This window comes from Balaenoptera physalus (genome assembly GCF_965194825.1).
Source record: "Balaenoptera physalus genome assembly, chromosome: 7".
In the NCBI taxonomy this organism is placed as follows: domain Eukaryota; kingdom Metazoa; phylum Chordata; class Mammalia; order Artiodactyla; family Balaenopteridae; genus Balaenoptera; species Balaenoptera physalus.
In genome coordinates this window covers 21,174,343-21,193,788 of record NC_138886.1, presented here as the reverse complement: position 1 = coordinate 21,193,788, position 19,446 = coordinate 21,174,343, and the positions used below count along the sequence as shown (strand labels likewise).

Below are 19,446 nucleotides of genomic sequence, written 5' to 3'. Positions count from 1 at the left end.
CAGGGGCTTAGTTGCTCTGCAGCATGTGGGATCTTCCCCGACCAGGGATCAAACCCATGTCCCCTGCACTGGCGGGCGGATTCTTAACCACTGCGCCACCAGGGAAGTCCCAAGAATTCACATTCTTTACTCAGTTTTTCACCAGGTTTCTCTGTGTATCTGAAATCAGGTTAGACCAATCTCCCAACTGCCAGCACATAATCACAGGATCTTGATATTTACCAATGACGAGAGCCTCTTTACATAGGAATGGTGCCTTGGCCAAATTCCAGTTTAACAATCTGCCTCTACATATTAAATTCTCAAAATGTTACTTCTTATCAATCAAATAATTATTATGAACCTACTGAATGTTCCACACTGTGATGGATGCTAAGAGTATGAGACTTCAGTAACTGTCTGCCAAGAGCTTGTGAAATTTAGCAGTTCAGATTACTACTACAGTATGATAGACTGCTAGATCTGAAAGAGGGCCTGTCCCCTACGCCAGAGACATTAATAAATTACAACACACAGATGAAGATTTCTTAAAAGTCATTGTTCTTTCAGTTATCGTTATAAGATAATTATGGAACTTGGTATTCAATCTCCACAATAAGTAGTTCCAATACACATAAACAGTACAGAAATAATATAGAGAGTAAAATACAATAGATCCAAATAAATAAGAATTTTAAATTTTCACTGAGAGTCTAGGAGTCTACAGAACATATGGACTCCCTCTGCTGGTGCCTAATAGCAACAGCTCCATGACACCAACAATATCACTGACAAAAGAGCAACAAAAGCCAAAGGACTAATCTAAATTTGCTTCTATGTTTTTTTGTTTGTTTGTTTCATAAATTTATTTATTTATTTTTGGCTGCATTGGGTCTTCCTTGCTGTGTGTGGGCATTCTTTACAATTGCAGCGAGCGGGGGATACTCTTCGTTGCGGTGCGCAGGCCTCTCATTAAGGTGGCTTCTCTTGTTACGGAGCAGAGGCTCTAGGTGCGCGGCTTCAGTAGTTGTGGCACATGGGCTTAGTTGCTCCGCGGCATGTGGGATCTTCCCAGACCAGGGCTCGAACCCATATCCCCTGCACTGGCAGGCAGATTCTTAACCACTGAGCCACCAGGAAAGCCCTCGCTTCTATTTAGATTAAGGGATGTTTCATAGTGGATTTAACTATGGATCAATCAAAGGTGACAGTAAAAATGATTGTGCTTTATTGCAACTGCTTAAAAAAAAAAAAAGAGTAACTAGCAAATTGTAAATCTTGCATATTTGTGCTATTAAAACAGACGGATAAAAATATTTAATTTGTTTTCATTTGGACTGCATTGTGTGATTTTTAGCAGCATATTTTCTCTCCAAAATAGATTTCTCTTAGTTTCATTTCGGTTCAAATTAAATTATTTTAAATCTGAATCCTTATAACTTGGTGAAAAGAGGAGGTCAAAGACCTTAGGGGAATACTGACCTGTGATTAGTCCATAGAGCACACAAATCACACTTGGTTATTTGAGAGAACAGAATTGTATTAGCTGGTTACAGCCAGTAAAGCTATCACCAGAGCTAGCTTTTTACAATACCACACTTCTATAAAACTCATGTAATCTTTAGTCTGTCCTAAATGCAACTAATATACTAAAACAGATTCAGTGGGCTTCCAACTTCCAGTACTAGCAAAATAGTTTGGTTAGAGTAATCCTGCCACAAATATAATAATAAATTCTGGAAAAAATACTAAACATTCATTATTTGAAGGCACTAGAGACTGACCAAAATCAGGCAGAAACTGCAACTGGTGAGATTTGGGAGTTGGTGGCCTTTTGCACTCCTCAATCCACGAACAGCTTGCACAGCCTCACCTTACTGGCTTGAGGTATCAGAGGACAGAGTTCAGGACTAGCAGAGTAACCAGAAAATTAGGGGAGAGACTTGAGAGGGAAAGGCAGAAGGAGTAAAGCCTAAAACATGCCTATAAAATCCACCCAAAGTTTTCGCTTTCTGCTAAACTACATATACATGGGAGAGACAAATAAAGCACTAAAGCAGCAACTGGAAGCTGAAAAGAATGAGCAGAGATTTCAGCTGCTGCCCAGCATAAGGGAGACAAGAGTTTGGAGTATGAGTTGAGCCAAGCCATCTGCTAGAATAAAAATCACATTTCAGAGGAATATAACAGAATTCAGAGTCTCTACAATGTATTAGTCATAATATCCAGTATTCAATAACAAATCACTAAGTATAGTAAGAAAAAGGAATATGTGACCCATTCTCAAAAAAAATGCAGTCAACAGAAACCAACTCAAAAGATGATCTGGATGACGCAATTAGCAGTGACATAGGACCGGTATCTAGACTCTTAAAAAAAATTGATAATAAAAATAACCCAAATTTTAAAAAAATGAGCAAAAGCCTTGAACAAACACTTCACAAAGGAAGTGAAAACAAACACTTCACAAAGGAAGATTTGCAATGGCCAATAAGCACATAAAAAAGTGCTTTTGCCAATATTTGTCATCAGGGAAATCCAAGTTAATACTACAATGAGATGTCACTTCACACCCTCTAAAATGGCTAAAATTGAAAAGACCAACAATGCTATATATGGAGCAACCAGAATTCTCACACTTTACTAGAGGGAATGTAAAGTACATCCACTTTGGGAAAAGGTTTGGCAGTTTTCCATAAAGTAAACTATACACTCAGCGGCTCCATTGCTAGATATTCATCCAAATATCTGCAAAAAGACTTACAAACGAATATTCAAAGCAGCTTTATTCACAATGGCCAAAACTGATACAACCCCAAAGTCTCCAAAAAGGAATGAATAAATAAATTGTGGTAAATTCATACAGTGGAATACTAGTCTGCAATAAAAAAGAATGAACTATTGATACATGGCATAACATGGATGACTCTCACAGACAGTACAGTGAGTGTAAGCAACTGGACACAAACACGTTTATATGACGTTTAAAATAAAACAAGACTAAGATTAATCAAAAAACATGATGCATCAAATAAGGAGTTTAGACTTGATATGGAGAGGAAACAGAAGCTTGCTCCAAGTTCTTAAGCAGGAGACAACTTACAAAGTGGAATTTAATGCTTTCTAGAGATTAAATTTTACTTTTGAAAACGTATTTTTAAATAAAAACTCCTTATTTGGGATGTATCTAACTTGAGTTGCTTTAGAGAGCTCTTAACACAGGTGAAACGTGTATGAAAAGTTTTTTGAGCAAACGAAAATAAAGGAGTGGATATTGCCTAGTGACAATATAACTTCTTTAAAAGTGGTTCTAATCTCAAGTAAAAGAGCATGAGAACACAAATGTCCGAGGAGGACTTAAGGTTTACAATGTGAATAATATTAACATATAGGATTAACAGCTATTAAGGATGTTACATATCTGATGAAACGTTGGACTTGCTTCAAATATGGGGTTTTACTTGGCTATTCATTTTTAATTCTGGCTCTAGTAACGGCCCTATGCTAAATTTTCTATCAAAATACTTTACTATATGAGGAAAAAGTTCCTAGCATTTACCTTGTCCTGAAGGGTTTGCTGCCATCTTCCTATTTTCTGTTTCAACTATGTTCCGTGGCAAGTGGTCCAATCACCTGTAAAAAATAACGTGCAGACACATATCTTATCTCTTCAGAAACACATGTCTGAAGGGCACACAGACTTAAATCAAACGCCTCAAGTTATTTAATTAGAGCGTGAAGGTTAAATGTTTATTCTTGCAGATGTTGATACCAACATTCACCATTACTGTCTTTAATTACTTCATTAGGTTGTGTTTACCAAATACTACCAAATGTATCAACTAACTGATAGCATCAATACAATCACAGGGCTAGGAAGAAAAATCACTCATCTGTAGTGCCTCTCGATTCATTTAAAAAACGTACCCAGCAACTCCTGTGTATACTGAAAGCTAGAAAGAGCGCCGAATATTTATCGCGTACATACTCTGCACCATACAAGATTTGTAAGATGATTGAAATTAATTATTTTATTTATCACCACTTCATAGATAGGGAGATCGTGTCCAAGGTCACAAAGCCAGTGCGAAAACGTTGGACTGTTAGCTTCCAAACTTCGTGCTTTTGTACTAGGCCCTGGGGAGATCCCAAATGAGCAAGACCCTACTCCCGCCCTCAAGAAACATGTAATCCGGTGGAAAAAGAGAGTCTCATTCAAGCAACCGTACTAAAAAAGTTTAACAAACGCGCTCTTTACAAGGCGTAAACAGTGCTCCGGAAGCAGAGATGAACTGATTCTACCGGCGTGACGAGGGATGCCTTCTGTGGTAAGCGGGAAAGTACAAGAGCTAGCAAACAGATGTCGGTTTGGAACGAAATAATGTTAGGTGTCTCCTGCAGCTGAAGCACAGAGCGAGCGAAGCCGGCTTAGGACGGGAGGGACAAGAGGGCCATCTTGTGACGGAGAACGTAAATCAGGGATGTGACAGGGCTGGATCTGCGTCTCAGAAAGGTCCCGCGGCGGGGGGGAGGGGCGGTGCGTGGAGGGCAGGCGGGGGGGGGGGGGCTGCGGCTGATACCAAGGAGAGGAGGGGGAGTGAGAAATGCTGGGAGGCAAGGCTGACGGGGAGGCCACTGCCCTGTAGCAAGGGACGGCGGCAGCAGGTCAGCGCCGGGGCCACACACCTTCATCCCCGGCGCCGCCAGGCGGTCCTACTTACCGCGAGGCTAGAAAGCCCGGGACCACCTCGCCTTCTGGTCGCGTTCTCCAAGGGGGCGCGACCACTTAAAGACCTGCAAACCGAGCTCAAGGCGGTGTTCTACCACCTTCCCGCCCCCGCTGCGCTTCCGCCTCCTGATGACTTACACCCGAGGAACAGGAAGTCCCGCCTCCTAACGGCTGCTCCTCACGGCGATTCGTACTTTAACTGCTACCTCATGCATACGCCACTTCCCTTCCAAAGAGTGGCAGCCAGAGAGGCTCCAGGAACCCGCAGGCCGCACCATCGGGGGCGGAGCCCGAACGGGGCGGGGCAGAGGCCGGCTGGGTCCCTAGCACCGCAATTGGCTCTTTCGTCCAGGCCGCTGCGTAGTGACGTATCCTGCCGGCTCGGCTAGGTAGGGGGTGGGGGACGGAGACCGGCTGTGTCCCTAGCCCTTCAAGTGGCGCTTTCGTCCAGGCAGGTGCAGGGGAAAAGCCACCAGCTCAGCCGGTCCTGCGACGGTGTGAATGCACTTTGGTTGGGACTGAGGCAGAGCTGCGGTTGGGACCCGGAGAATGAGCTTTATCAACCATCTCGGGTTGCGCGTCTTACGTACACAAATTCGTGATACTTTTCTTTTATAGTTTAAATAATTATACACTAAACTTGTAGAAATTTTTACTACTGTGCAAGAATCTGTATTTAAGGAATGGATATGCCACATCTCAGAACACTGTCTCTCCTAGTGGGATCGCCCGAAGGCCTGATTCCAGCACAGTAGAGCTACGTATCTACGTTGAACAGTAACCTTGTATTGATGTATGTCACCTGTCCTGTGGTCGTTACCCATCTTAACGTCCTTCTTAATAATCGATGTTTGCTCAGTAATAAACGTTTATGATGCACAATTTTGTTGAGCATGGATCCATGACTGAAATAATAACACTACCGAGCATTTATTAAATGCCTTGTACGTACGAGGTGCTTCCTGTGCATCAGCTCTGGTCCTGTCACTCCCTGAGTTATATATGATTCGTATTTATTTATATACTTATATGTGATTTATTTATATATTTATTTATGATTTATATATCAGACTCAGAAATGTTCAGTTACTTTATGTCTTTAGTTGAATTTCAGCGACTAAAGGCCTGTCAGATGCAAAGGTCCAGGTTCTTAAATCTCACACATTGTCTCTGCTCTGGAGGAAGGAATTCCTCTGAGACCAGCTCAGGGAGCTCAGTAGTCTGCTGACTACTTTTTTAAAAAATATTTATTTATTTATTCTTTGGCTGTGTTGGGTCTTCGTTTCTGTACGAGGGCTTTCTCTAGTTGCGGCAAGTGGGGGCCACTCTTCATCGAGGTGCGCGGGCCTCTCACTATCGCGGCCTCTCTTGTTGCGGAGCACAGGCTCCAGACACAAAGGCTCAGTAATTTTGGCTCACGAGCCTAGTTGCTCCGCGGCATGTGGGATCTTCCCAGACCAGGGCTCGAACCTGTGTCCCCTGCATTAGCAGGCAGATTCTCAACCACTGCGCCACCAGGGAAGCCCTGACTACTTTAATCTAGATATAAAGTGAGCATTTTGGTAGTTGGCCAGGACAACTTTTCAGTTAAGAGACCTTTCTGAGTTCCGGCCGGACGAAAATGATGACTTGGATATATATGGCTGACAGAACCTTAGGAGAATTTTTTGGTTTTAGGTTGCCTGACGAGACAATACAAAAACTAGGGCATAAGAAAACTCCAGTCTAAGTCCCAAATGGACATCCTGAAGAAGCTTATTTAAGCTGAAAAGAAGAGTTCTACCCCAGAGCAACATTTTGTAATTTCCCAGTAAATTCAGCCTCCCAGGATTCGCAGAACATTATCAGGAGAAAGATAAATTTAACTTGCTGCTGATTGTTTTGCCCTTTATTTGGTGAGTGTGAGCTCTTGAACTCCCCTCTCTTCTCCTTGAGAGATTTTGGGACTTCAGTGTCACAAGAATTTTAACATATTAGTTAATAGTGGGTCAATTTACTTGGGTTCAAATCCCAGCTCTGACAGTTAATCATTTGATGCTTCAGTTCTATCATCTATAAAAAGGAAATAAAAATAAATGAGTGACCATTTCCTATCCATTAGATGGCTACTATCGAAAAAAAAAAAAAAACCCAGAAAATAAAATAATGAGTGTTGGCAGAGAAATTGGAACCTTTGTGCATGTAAAATGATACAGCCACTAGTGGAAAACAGTATAATGGTTACTCAAAAAATTAAGGTTTTTTTGGGTTTATACACAAAAGAACTGAAAGCAGGGCCTCAAAGAGGTATGTAAACGTCCGTGTTCATAGCAGAACTATTCACAATAGCTAAGAGGTGGAAGCGACACAAATATCCTTGAACAGATGAATGAATAAGCAAAACGTAGCATATACATACAATGAAATATTATTCACCTTTTAAAAAGAAGGAAATTCTGATATATGCTACGGTGTGCAAGAACCTTGAGGATATGATGCTAAGTGAAATAAGCCAGTCGCAAAAGGACAAATACTGTGTGATTTCACTTATATGAAGTACTTAGAGTAGCCACAATCATAGAGACAGAAATAGAAGGGTGGTTGCCAGGGGCTGGGGGGAAGGGGACAATGAAGAGTTGTTATTTAATGGGAATAGTGTTTCAGTTTTATAAAATGAAAAGAGTTCTGGAGATGAATGGTGGTGATGGGGGTAATTATGAAAGACCTGTGTTTTACTGGATATCTTGGTACTTGATCAGTAAGTCAGCTGATAAGTAGGTAGAGCCTACATATCTACTAGAGGAAAGTCCAAGACAAAAGGGCTGCATGTGACAATCCTGTGGCGCTGTTAACTGATAAGGAAATGTCAGGTAGCAGTCTGTGAAGTGCTTCCTCCTGAAGCCATTATGATTATTACACACCTTCAGTATCAAGGTAGAGAGCTGAGAATAGTCCTCAGATTCCAGTTGGAGCCACCCTAACCCTCTTGTGCTATTTTATGATTAAATATTTATGGGAAATGCATTAAGCCAGACAGCCTTTAAAATCAACTGTGTAGGAACTTGAGACAATTACTGTATGACTTACCTATTGCTTGTAACAAATTGTCCCCAAACTTGGCAGTTTAAAACAACAAATATTTATTCTCTTACAGTTTCTGAGGAGCTGGAATCATGGCAGCATAGAGGGGTAGTTCTGGCCGAGGATCTTTTTTAAGGTTGCAGTCAAGATGCTAGCAGGGGATATAGTCATTCTGAAGCTCAACTACATGGAAGGATTTACTTGCAAGCTTACTCACGTGGCTGAGGGTACGAGGCTTCCATTCCTTACCATGCAGGCCTTCCCATAGGGTTGCTCATGACATGGCAACTCACAGCCAGAGCAAGTGATATGAGAGTGATCAAGTCAGAAGCAACAGTATCTGTTATAACCTGATCTTGGAAGTGACGTACCACTGTTTCTGCCATATACTGCGTGTCACACAGACCAACCTTGGTACACTGTGGAAGGGAACTATTACAAGGCTGTGACTACTAGGAGGTGGGATCATTGGGGACCGTTTTATCCATTCAGGCTGCTACAGCAGAATACAATAGACTTGATGGCTTATAAACAACAGCAATTTATTTCTCACAGTTCTGGAGGCTGGGAAGTCCAAGATCAAGGTGCCAGCTTGGTTGGGCTCTGGTGAAGGCCCACTTCCTCATTCATGGATGGCTGTCTTTTTGCAGGAACCTCACATGGCTGCAGGGGTGAGGGATCTGAGTCTCATTTACAAGGGCATTAATCCCATTTATGAGGACTCCCACCTACATGACCTAATCACCTCACAAATGCCCCACCTCCAAAGGCCATCACATTGGGGATTAGGATTGAGGTAGGTGTGGGAGGGATACAAACATTCAGTCCAAAGCAGGGACCATCCTAGAAGCTGGCTACCACAACTATTGCTCAAACAAAATGTATTCTTACTTCAGATCCTATAATAGAAAATGAAGTGAACTTAGTCTAGGAGACTTTTAGCTACAAAAAGGGGCAGAATTGCCCACTGGCTAAGAGAGCAGCCTCTAGAACCAGACTCTCTGGGTTCAGATTCTTGCTTTGCCACTTACTGGGTGAACACTTAGACAAATTATTTCTCTGTTCCTCAATTTCCTCATCTGTGGAAAAGGGTAATAAAAGCATCCTCTACCATGATATGTCTGGTTGGACACAAGAGCATTTTCCACCTTATAGGAATACAAGGGAAGCTACCCTTGAAGGAGAAGTGGGTTTCAATTAAGTCAGGAGATAGGTGATTCGATGGTTTGGTTAAGGAGAATTTGCTTACCATGGAATGAAACCTCTAGAAACCTTAGGGGAATCTTTCATTGAATCTTTGCTGTATGCTAGGACTCTGCATGTATTATCTCAAGACCAGCCTTTGAGAAGGATACAATGATCATCTATCAATTTTAAAGATGTGGATACATTGAAACTTGTCCAAGATGCTACCATTTTTTGATTACAATAGTGAACTAAACCACTACGTGAGTTTGTCCCTTGCGTTTATAACCATGGCCAAGGATAAGAATGTGAGGGAGGGGTTCCCTGGTGCAGATTGAGTCCCACTCCCTATGTGGAGTCAGGTCTAGACCATGGTTTGCAAGCCAAGTCTGTGTGGCACAGATACCAAGGCATTAGGCCACTCTGCTTCTTCACTCATGGGGGAAGGAAAAGAGGTGTCTTCTCAGGTGGGGCAAGCAGAGGAGGTCCGCAAGAAGGGGTGAGGGTTAGATTAGAAATGTTTTGTTTAACAGATTGATTGACTTTAAAAAAGTTACTTTTATTTTGCCACTGGTTTGTCCCTTTAATTAAATAGATTGAACCCTACTGTTTTTGGTGGGCTATGAAGAGGACTGACTACACTGCATTAAACCCCTCAGGGGGCCTGGCAGCCTGAGCGCCATGTAATGCTTCATGTCAGCTCCTTCTCATTTGGTCACCTCTAAGGGGCCAACTTTCTACTACATGCCAGTATCCTCAAAGTACCAAGAAGAGTGCTAAGCAGGTACACCTGCTGATTGATTTTTAAACCTAATGAAAGCTGAAATGTGCCCTTTTATTCATTTATTCAATAGATATTTAATGGAAGTACAAACTGAATGATTTGTCCTTGTCTATAGGATGCTTTTAAGTGTGCAGGCCAGAATCTCACTTTTGTTTTTTCACTGCTTTAAAAGCTGATCTAATCCTTTAGTCAAATAATGCTTTGTGGGCTCTCACTGTGTGCCGCTAATACGCTCTTCAGCAGTACTGTTCCATTAAAGTTCAAGGTGTTTGTTCTTCTTAAACTACTGCACTAACACTGTTAACTACTCCCCAGGTTCAGTGCCATCTATAAATTTAACATATTTGTTGAAAGACTCTTATTTGAGATCATTAATGATAAAATGCCAGCCCTATGCTTCTCCAAATCCCCTAGCATTCTTCCAGTTCCTGTAAAATTAATTAGTACCTTTAATTTACTACCCTTGGGCCAATTTTATTCAACTCTGATTTTAGGAAAGGATTGCATTCCTATTGTAACTGGAGACAAAGGCATTTGTGGTCAGGACTTAATCCTGAACCCTGGAACCTGTAAATGTTACTTTATATGGGAAAAGGGTCTTTGCAGATTTGATTAAGGATCTTGAGGTGGGGAGATTATCCTGGATTATCCAGGTAAGCCCTGGATAATCACAAATGTCCTTATAAGAGAGAGGAAGAGGGAGGTTTGACATAGGCAGCAGAGAAGATGGTGTGATCAGAGGCAGAGACTGGAGTGATGCAGCCACAAACCAAGGAATGCTGGCAGCTCCCAGGAACTGGAAGAAGCAAGAACATTCTCGCCTCCTTAATTTCAGCACAAACTGATTTTGGACTTCTGGTCTCCAAAACTGTGAGAGGGTAAATTTCTTTTGTTTAAAGGTACCAAGTCTGTGGTCATTTGTTACAGCTGCCACAGGAAACTAATATTGAATACATTACTTTTCACAGCTTACTCAGAGCACGTGTGAGAGTACTTGAGAAACAAATGCTGGAAAGACTTTTGTCTGGGTTGCATTTTAATGAAATATTTCAGGCTTACAAAAATCTATAACTAATAATATAATAGACACTGTGGAACTTACTACCTGGCCTAAAAAACAAAACATTTCAAGTACATTTGAGTTCTCCCAGGCACCCTTCCCCCACCGTGCTCCTCTCGCTCCACCTCTGAGATAAGCCACTTTCCTGAATTTAGTTATCCTGTTAAAAGAGCTACAAATGTAATCTCTTACAGTATTTTCCCATTGTTTTAAAGGAAGGTTTCTACTCAGTAATGTCAACCCAAAAAACGCAGAAGGCTGCAAATAAGAAAAGAGTGTATTTGGGATCTTGAGAATTGCAATTCTGGAGACACAGATTTGGGTAAAACCAAGAGTGTTCTGGGGAAGAGAAAGTGTCAGGGGCTTATAAAGGCAAAAGCCATGAGGCTCTACTCTGATAGAAGAAAGGAAATATTTGTCCTTAAGGGATGGCTGTCACAAGTTACTTTAGGGTAAGGGTGCGGTAAATATCTTGAGTTTCTGAACATTGGGCAGATGTTCTGGATGTCTGTGTTAAGACAATAAGTGGTCAAAAGGTCAGATTCCTTCTGGGCTGAGATGTGCATAAGTCACATTTCCTCAGGGGCCTTCCAGCTACATTTTATTTATTTATTTATTTATTTATTTATTTTTAGGCCGAACCACGTGACTTGCGGGATTTTTAGTTCCCCGACCAGGGATCAAACCTGGGCCCCCGGTAGTGGAAGTGTGGAGTCCTAACCCCTGGACAGCCAAGGAATTCCCCTGGCAGTATTTTAGAGAAGTCTCTTAGCAATACTGACTCCATTTAGATTTTTCTTTCACAGTATCTACCATCTAATACCTAAATATGTGAGTATAGCTTTGAATTAATAACATGCCTGTCTCTCTTGTTACACTGTGGTTTATTTTAAGCATATGATTCTCCCAGGGCATTTTAAAAACATTGTTTTATTATTTTGAGAAATCTTTTAATTGGCAACAATAGGAATGATCGTTTTCTATATTTTACTCCTAACACCTGTAAATCAACACAAGTCCTACTTACCTTTACAAGATTTTCAAGGTAAATATGATATTTCTCAAAATTAAGAATTATTTACAACTTAATCACGCAAGAAAACACAAAACTAATACATTCAAATCAATGTTAAATTTTATGTGACCCTGATGTTTTGGCAAACTTGGTCACTATTCACAGTGTGAGGAGGATGCCCTTAGCAACAGCATGCATTTCTTTCATTTTGCTTGCCTCTCCCACCAGTTTTCTCTATTCAAGATTGTAAACTTTCATCTGCATGGCGCTGTGTGAAGTCATTTGGCTTTCATTCGGCCCAGTACTACCCTTAGGCTCAAGCAAAAGGGGCTGCTTCCCCCACATATTAGAGGGTCTTGCATAAAACACACATGTACACACACACACACACACACACACACACACACACGTTAAGGAACAGATGAGAACCTCTGTCACTTGACACTGGCCCAGCATAACCTAGAACCTTGAATATCTGCTCCTAACACTACTCAGGCCCGATGACAACACTTCATATCTCTTGCCCTCTGCTCTTAAAGCAAAAGGCAGCTGGGTTGGAATGCTGTAAAAGTTTTTGGGTTATGCACCCATTGAGGTCTGGGTTGGGTAGAAACCCAGTCTTCCTCCTGTGTGTCTCCTTTGCACTACTATCACACTCACAACCCTCTGACACCAGAGTTGGGGGATGGTTCCACACAATTCTGAGGCACCAGCTGAGCGTCCTACAGTCTAACTCAATTCTGACACCATCCACCTGGAGACAGCATTAAATCCTACAGGGTGAGGGCTTGGGCCCCTGAGACTGCCCACCCCCACTTCACATGTCAACCGGAGGCTGTATATCCTCAGGTTACCCACAACTTCTATCTGACTTGGCAACAAATTGGAAGTTCCCATGACCTCCTTTCCACTTGGATTCGATTATATGCTAGAACGACTCACGGAACTCAGGGAAACACCTATGTTTAAAAGTTCATTAAAGGATATGATAAAGGATACAGATGAACAGCCAGATGAAGACACACATGAGGCGAGATCTGAGAGGACCCCAAGTGCAGGAGCTTCTGTCACTGTGGAGTTGGTGTGTGTCACCGTCCTGGTATGTGGAGGTTCACCAACCTGGAAGTTCTCCAAACCCCGTACTTGGGGATTTTTGTGAGGCTTCATCATGTAGGCAGGATGGATCCTGAACTCCATTTCCAGCCCCTCTCCCCTCTCTGGAGACTGGGGAATGGGGCTGAAAATTCCAAGCTTTTGATCATGACTTGGTCTTACTGGTGGTTATTAGCTGCCATTCAGGAGCCATCCAGGAGCCCACCCAGAATCGCCTCATTAGAACAAAAACTACTCCTGCTACCCAGGAAGTTCCAGTGGATTTAGGAACCCTGTTTCAGAAGCCAGGGTCAAAGGCCAACTATTAGAACAGAAGAGGTTCCTAATGTTCTTTTTTTTTTCTTTTAAATATTTATTTATTTGGTTGCACTGGGTCTTAGTTGCAGCAGGCGGGCTCCTTAGTTGTGGCATGTGAACTTAGTTGCAACATGCGTGTGGGATCTAGTTCCCTGACCAGGGATCGAAGCCGGGCCCCCTGCATTGGGAGCATGGAGCCACTGTGCCACGAGGGAAGTCCCCTAATGTTCTTAACACTTAGGAATTCACGAGAGTTTCAGGGGCTCTGTGCCAGGAATGAGGTGGGGAGTGGAAGGCAGAAACCAACATATATTTTTCCTATTTTCTCATCAAGGTCAAAAATGGACACTGCTTTTTAGTGCAAGGAAGAGTTGAGCAGCAGAAGTACTTAGGTAAGAGAAAAAACTAATTATTCTAAATGCTTCCTCTCAGATCAGATGAATTCAATAAATTCTTGAACAACCAACAATTTTTCTCTTTAGTGCTGAAAGTCCATTTTCTTGCTTTTCTTCTTATTCTCATTTGTGATTCTGGAGTTGCTCATGAATTAGTACATTTGGACTCGTGACTGAGGAACATTTCTGCAATATTAAACAATTGATTTTCCTTTCATTTGTATATATGTCTGTTTATATGTACCATGAGTGAAGCATAATACTGATTCTTTACTGTATGACTCTAGATATTGCTTTAAGAGATGGTAAAAATTGCAATATAAGTGATAATTTATGATGAAATTAAAATTTATTCTAATATTCTATGATAATAATTTATCATATATATCCCTATTTCAGTGTTTTAACATGATATATAAAATTTGTAATTTATTTCTGAATCTAAATATTACTTTAAGAATTAATTGGCAATTTCAGTTGTTGTTTACTTACCAAAGAACACATTTTCTCTAAATTAAAAGTAATAAAAAACTAAGAGGTACGATCACTTAAGAAACTTTGTCCAATTTGACATTACTGTTGTTTAATTAATCAAGGAAGCCGTTAGACTGAGGTGGCTCTAATGCTGTGACAAACCCAAATCTAAGCCTGTAAATAACTCAAGGTTATGAAATTGAACAACCAGTCACTAAGAGCCAAGTAGGCTTTATGCTATAGATAATCCATCATTTCTTTACTTTACTTCCACCCTTTCTCTACAAAAGTCTCTCCCCAGCTCCTGTCCGTGGAGCGCTCCTAACCACTTCTGGTTTGGCACTGCCTGCTTCAAATTGATTTTTCCTCAAATAAACTCTTACAATTTTTAATATGCCTTAGTTTATCTTTGAACACACCATTTGTGTGAAAAATCTTATAATCTTATCATGTAAATAATTATTTTGCTGCTATCAAGGCAAGAAAAATAAATTTTATGAACTGTTTATGTGTCAATATTTATTTTATCACTCATACCAAATATCAACAGACCACCCAGACATGAAAAATAAAGTTAGTTGTCTTTGATATTTAGCCAGCTTTCAGTCATTTCAAAGCCATAGCTTTACACGTATTTGTTAGCTGGATGTATAACTTTTAAATATTTAGACATATGGAATGTAAGCCCGCATCTGTACTCTGGTTCAGGCCCCACAGATGCTCAGATGGGCCTGACTGGGCACAAGTTTCCATGTATTAAGACTGTTGCTATTCATTTGTCATTAACGTAAGGAAATTGATGTTGAAATATTTGGTAGTTTCTTGATCTTAAACAAACGTAAATATAGGGAACTGATATCTATTTCATTAGTCAATTAAATGGTGGTCGTCCAGACAACTCAGAATATGCTATGTTATGTTTTATATTCAGAATGTATTCAGAATATTAAAAAAACTTAAGATCATCATCAAAATGAAGATGCTGGGAACGTATAAGTTCCAGTGAAAATACACATTATATATACAGTTATTAGCAAAGGGACACATAATTCTGAAGTGTAAAAAAAAAATTCTAATAAGTAATATTGAAATTTTTTCTAAAATTGTAAATGCTTCTGTAGTGTGCCTCAGAATATATGACATGAATTCAACTTTGCTTGTTAACACGTGTCTCAAGACACGTCTGACAAAAGTGAAGCTAGGACAAAAAGGAGTGGGGGGAGCAGAGCCGTAAGGTAGACGTCTAGGATTGTGCCTGAAATTTGTCTTTGTTGCTGTTGTGTAGCATATAAATATAATTTGAAGTAGAAAGTGATACGTGATAAAGTCTTTTTTTTTTTTAAGTGCTAAGGCCTGTTAATTGGGGTATAATGGAGGTTTTTTTTTTTTTTAATGTTTATTTATTTATTTGGTTGCACCAGGTCTTAGTTGCAACACATGGGCTCCTTAGTTTCAGCTCACAGGCTCTAGTTTCCTGACCAGATATTGAACCCGGGCCCCCTGCACTGGGAGTGCAGAGTCTTAACCACTGCGCCACCAGGGAAGTCCCATAATGGAGATTTCTTAAAATTCTTGTAATTGTATCACTTTAGGAGTGGAGAAAGGTAAGCAAAAACATTGGCTTATAACAGAATGTTGCTTAGTCTTGGAAAAGAAGTAGGAAACATTGTAAATATATTTAACTCAGATGTTTCATATGTTTTGATTAAAAATTTTTCCTTATTAGAATTTTTAAATTACAAAAGAAATAAATGCTCATTGTAATGCGTGAAAGAAAACAAACGAAGTTGTAGAAAGATAATGTTAATCTGGCCTGCCCTTGCCCTGCTGTCCCATCACCCCAAGATATAAACCTAAATAGTCTGGTTCATATACTATCATGCATTTTCCTACTCTCATATAAACATATATACATGTACATTTACACATATATATGTTCATATGTAGTGATCCCACTATACATATTACTTTACCACTTGCCTTTTTTATTTTTAAAATTTATTTTATTGAAGTATAGTTGATTTACAATGTTGTGTTAATTTCTGATGTATACAACTTGCCTTTTTAAATTTAATGTATCATAGACCTCCCAACATATAGAGCTCTAATTCATTTTTTATTGCTGCATAATATAGTGTGGATGTACTATAATTTGTTCAACCTTTTCCTTTGTGATGTACACATACGTTTACACTTTCCTTTTTTTATACAAACGATGTTGCAATGAACGTCTTTGCACATATATCCTTAGATAGGAGCGCTTTTATTTTGACAGCACTGTATGTTTCTGCCCGCACTCTTTGAGAGCGTCCTCTCCCTAAGTCCTCAGTATCAGTGGATGCAGAGGCCAATTTCCTGCAAAGCGATGAAGTTTCAGTTTCAGGGTCCTTTACTTGAACATATATCTCTTTCCCCCCAAACCCTTACCTCCCAAGGCCCAGGGAGAAGCCTTAGCAATTTGCTCACAGGGTCATGTATAATATTTTTGTAATATTTGAAAAAGTAAGTCATTTTATTGGCAAAAAGTTAAGACAGTTGTGCCTTTCTGCTCCACTCACACTTCCCCTTGGGTTGGATGACCTTAGAGTGTCTGCAGGCATTTTTGAAAGTTGAGTTGGGGGTGCATCTATTTGAGTTTAACGGGATGTATTTATGAGGCTCACTGTCACTTCTGTAAGCCACATATTTTATGCCTGCTAATGTATCAGATTGGATCTTAGCACATTACCAACAACAAATGTGAAGCTGCAAGAAACACTTTAAACTATCAATAATAAAAAAGCAAATTTCGGGGGGGGAGGGATAAATTAGGAGTTTGGGATTAAAATATACACATTACTATATATAAAATAGATAAACAACAAGGACCTACTGTATAGCACAGGGAACTATATTCAATATCTTATAATAACCTATAATGGAAAAGAATCTGAAAGAGAATATATATATATATATATATATATATATATAAAACTGAATCATTTTGCTGTATACCTGAAACTAACACAACATTGTAAATCAACTATACTTCAATTAAAAAAAATTTTTAAAGCAAATTTCAATCAACCATTCTAGAAGACTTCGTTATCTTTCTACTCTCTCTATAGAAAATATTATAAAATATTATAGAAGAAGGTCTTAAAGAACTTGCATCCAAAGACTATGGAAAATAATATTGTAGAGGTTTGTCAGGGAGAAAATAAATAATTAAAAAATTTTTTGTGAGGCTTGGGATATTTATCAGTTTTGTAAAACTTATAATTGTGGTGTTTTACATTATCATCCTAAATAAATATTCACCTTTGTACAAAATTTTGTATTTGAAATTTTGAATTCTTTTTCTTGAAAAGGGCCCCCTAAATTGTTTAAATTTCAGGCCATGTAAAACATGATCTTCACCTGATTATAATTTATTGATCTTGAAATGTTTGCCAGTAGGTTGAGCAAAGATTGCATCTTTTTGCTTTTGTTCACATTTCATAGATCTCTAGTGAGATTGAACATTTTTTTATACTACATTGGCCATTTGTATTTCCTCTTCTTTGATTTGACTATTCATGTCCTTTTGTCCATTTTTTGATTGTTTGTGTCATTAATACATAGGCGCCCTATGTATCAAGGATTTATCAACGCCTAGAGGGTCATTTGCGTTCTAAATAATTTTCTCTGGAATATCATTTGTCTTTTTTTGGTAACAGTTTTATTGAGATCTAATTCACATGCCATAAAATTCATGCCTTTATTTATTTGTTTTTTAAAAATATTTCCCAGCTTTATTGAGATATAATAGACAGATAAAAATTTTATATATTTAATGTGTGCAATCAACTAATTAACATATCCATCAATTCACCTACTTAAAGTGTACAATTCAATGATTTTTACCATATTCACAGAGTTGTGCAACCATCTTCACAATCAACTTTAAGATACTTCATGACCCCCAAAAGAAATCCTGTATCCTTTTGTTATCACCCCCAATTTCCCATCACAATTTGCTTTTGATATATAGTATTTTTAATATCAAATTTCCTAAATTTTCTTATAGTCAAATATCTCTATCTTCTCTTTTACAACTTTAGGTTTCCAGTTTCCAGTGTGGCTGAAGGTCTCCATTTTCTACAAGGTTATTTAAATATACTGCTAACATTTTATTTTTACATTTATATCTTTAAGTCATCTGGAATGTTTTACTTCTTAATCCTTTCCTAGCTACTAATCAAGTAGACCCCCACTTCGTGACTAGATTTCAGGACAAAATTACTGTACCTAATGAGAGAGAAGTTTCTCTTTCAACAGACTTGGGGGAGGTAAACCCTTGAGGGCCAGGAGCAAGGAGGAGGAGCATTCTTAAAAGGCAGGGTCCCAATCAGGCCACAAGTGGTTACTGCAGGGCACATCATGCCTGCTCACGGGGTGCTTTTGATACCTGCCTTGACCACAGGGCTTTCTCTTTCAAATAAAGAGTTGAAAATGGGATCCTAAAAGCAATGGTCAAAAAGGAGCCAAACTGCCCTTAGCAACAGGCTTCCAAAGACTACAGTATGAGAGGAGGGGGTGCCAGGGGAGGAGTAACAACAGTGAAGAAACCTGGCAAAGAGCACCTGGACCAGGTGATCAAAGTTAACATTATCAGTGACAAGTCATGTTGATACTATGTAGCCTTGATACGATATGATAAGGGCACTTTACCTCTGTGATCTTCCTCCCCCAAACCCATAACCCCAGTGTGACCATGAGAAAAATACCAGACAAACCCAAATGAAGGGCATTCTATAAAATGCCCAATCAATACTTTTCAAACCTTTCAAGGTCATTATATATAAAGAAAGTCTGAGAAACTGCCACAAAATAGTGGAGGCTGAGAGACATGACTATAAAATGTATTGTGGGTATTCTGGATGGGATTCTGTAACAGAAAAAGAACACCAGGAGAAAACTAGTGAAATACAATAAAGCGTACAGTTAATAGTAATTTACCAATGTTGAACTCCTTAGTTGTGACAAATGTACCATAATGATATAAGATGTTAACAAAAGGAGACTTTGGGTAAGGGGTATGTGAGAATTCTCTGTACTATGTTTGCAACTTTTCCATAAATCTAAAAAGTATTCTAAAATAAAAAGTTTAAATTAAAGTGGAGGGGGAAATATTTTTGCTAGCCACATCCTTCCTGAGGGAGTATATCTAAGGCCAAGAAAGCATCCTGCCTTCAGCAACGGAGTTGGTATCTCTAGTGCTTAATTTGAACAAATTATATGCGTGGGTCAGAAAGGAGTTTTTCAGAAGTCATTTCCCTGTCCAAATTCCCACAGTCAGCTGAGAGAAGCCTTCTAGAACAGTCGATTCTGGAT

At 39.6% G+C, this 19,446-nt stretch overlaps 2 protein-coding genes across 5 annotated transcripts in view; one reads left to right on the top strand and one right to left on the bottom strand.

The window, feature by feature from the left end:
- Positions 1-6,233, bottom strand: part of INIP (INTS3 and NABP interacting protein) — a 37,650-nt gene extending 31,417 nt beyond the window's left edge. For 2 of the 4 annotated variants that reach the window (XR_014265665.1, XR_014265666.1), the window contains exons 1-2: positions 4,701-6,233; positions 3,539-3,612 (exon numbers count right to left, since the gene is read on the bottom strand). Coding sequence is in view for 1 of the 4 variants with exons in the window: in XM_082469263.1 (XP_082325389.1) it covers positions 3,539-3,563 (25 nt within the window). In the remaining 3 variants the exon portion in view is untranslated. The remainder of the gene's footprint in view (positions 1-3,538; positions 3,613-4,700) is intronic. The other 2 variants (XM_082469264.1, XM_082469263.1) reach the window with 2 other exon arrangements.
- KIAA1958 overlaps positions 1-15,080 on the top strand; it is a 225,388-nt gene extending 210,308 nt beyond the window's left edge. The window contains exon 4 of the mRNA XM_082469160.1: positions 13,557-15,080. Coding sequence (XP_082325286.1) covers positions 13,557-13,631 — 75 coding nt within the window. The 3' untranslated portion in view covers positions 13,632-15,080. The remainder of the gene's footprint in view (positions 1-13,556) is intronic.
- Positions 15,081-19,446: the final 4,366 nt, after the last annotated feature.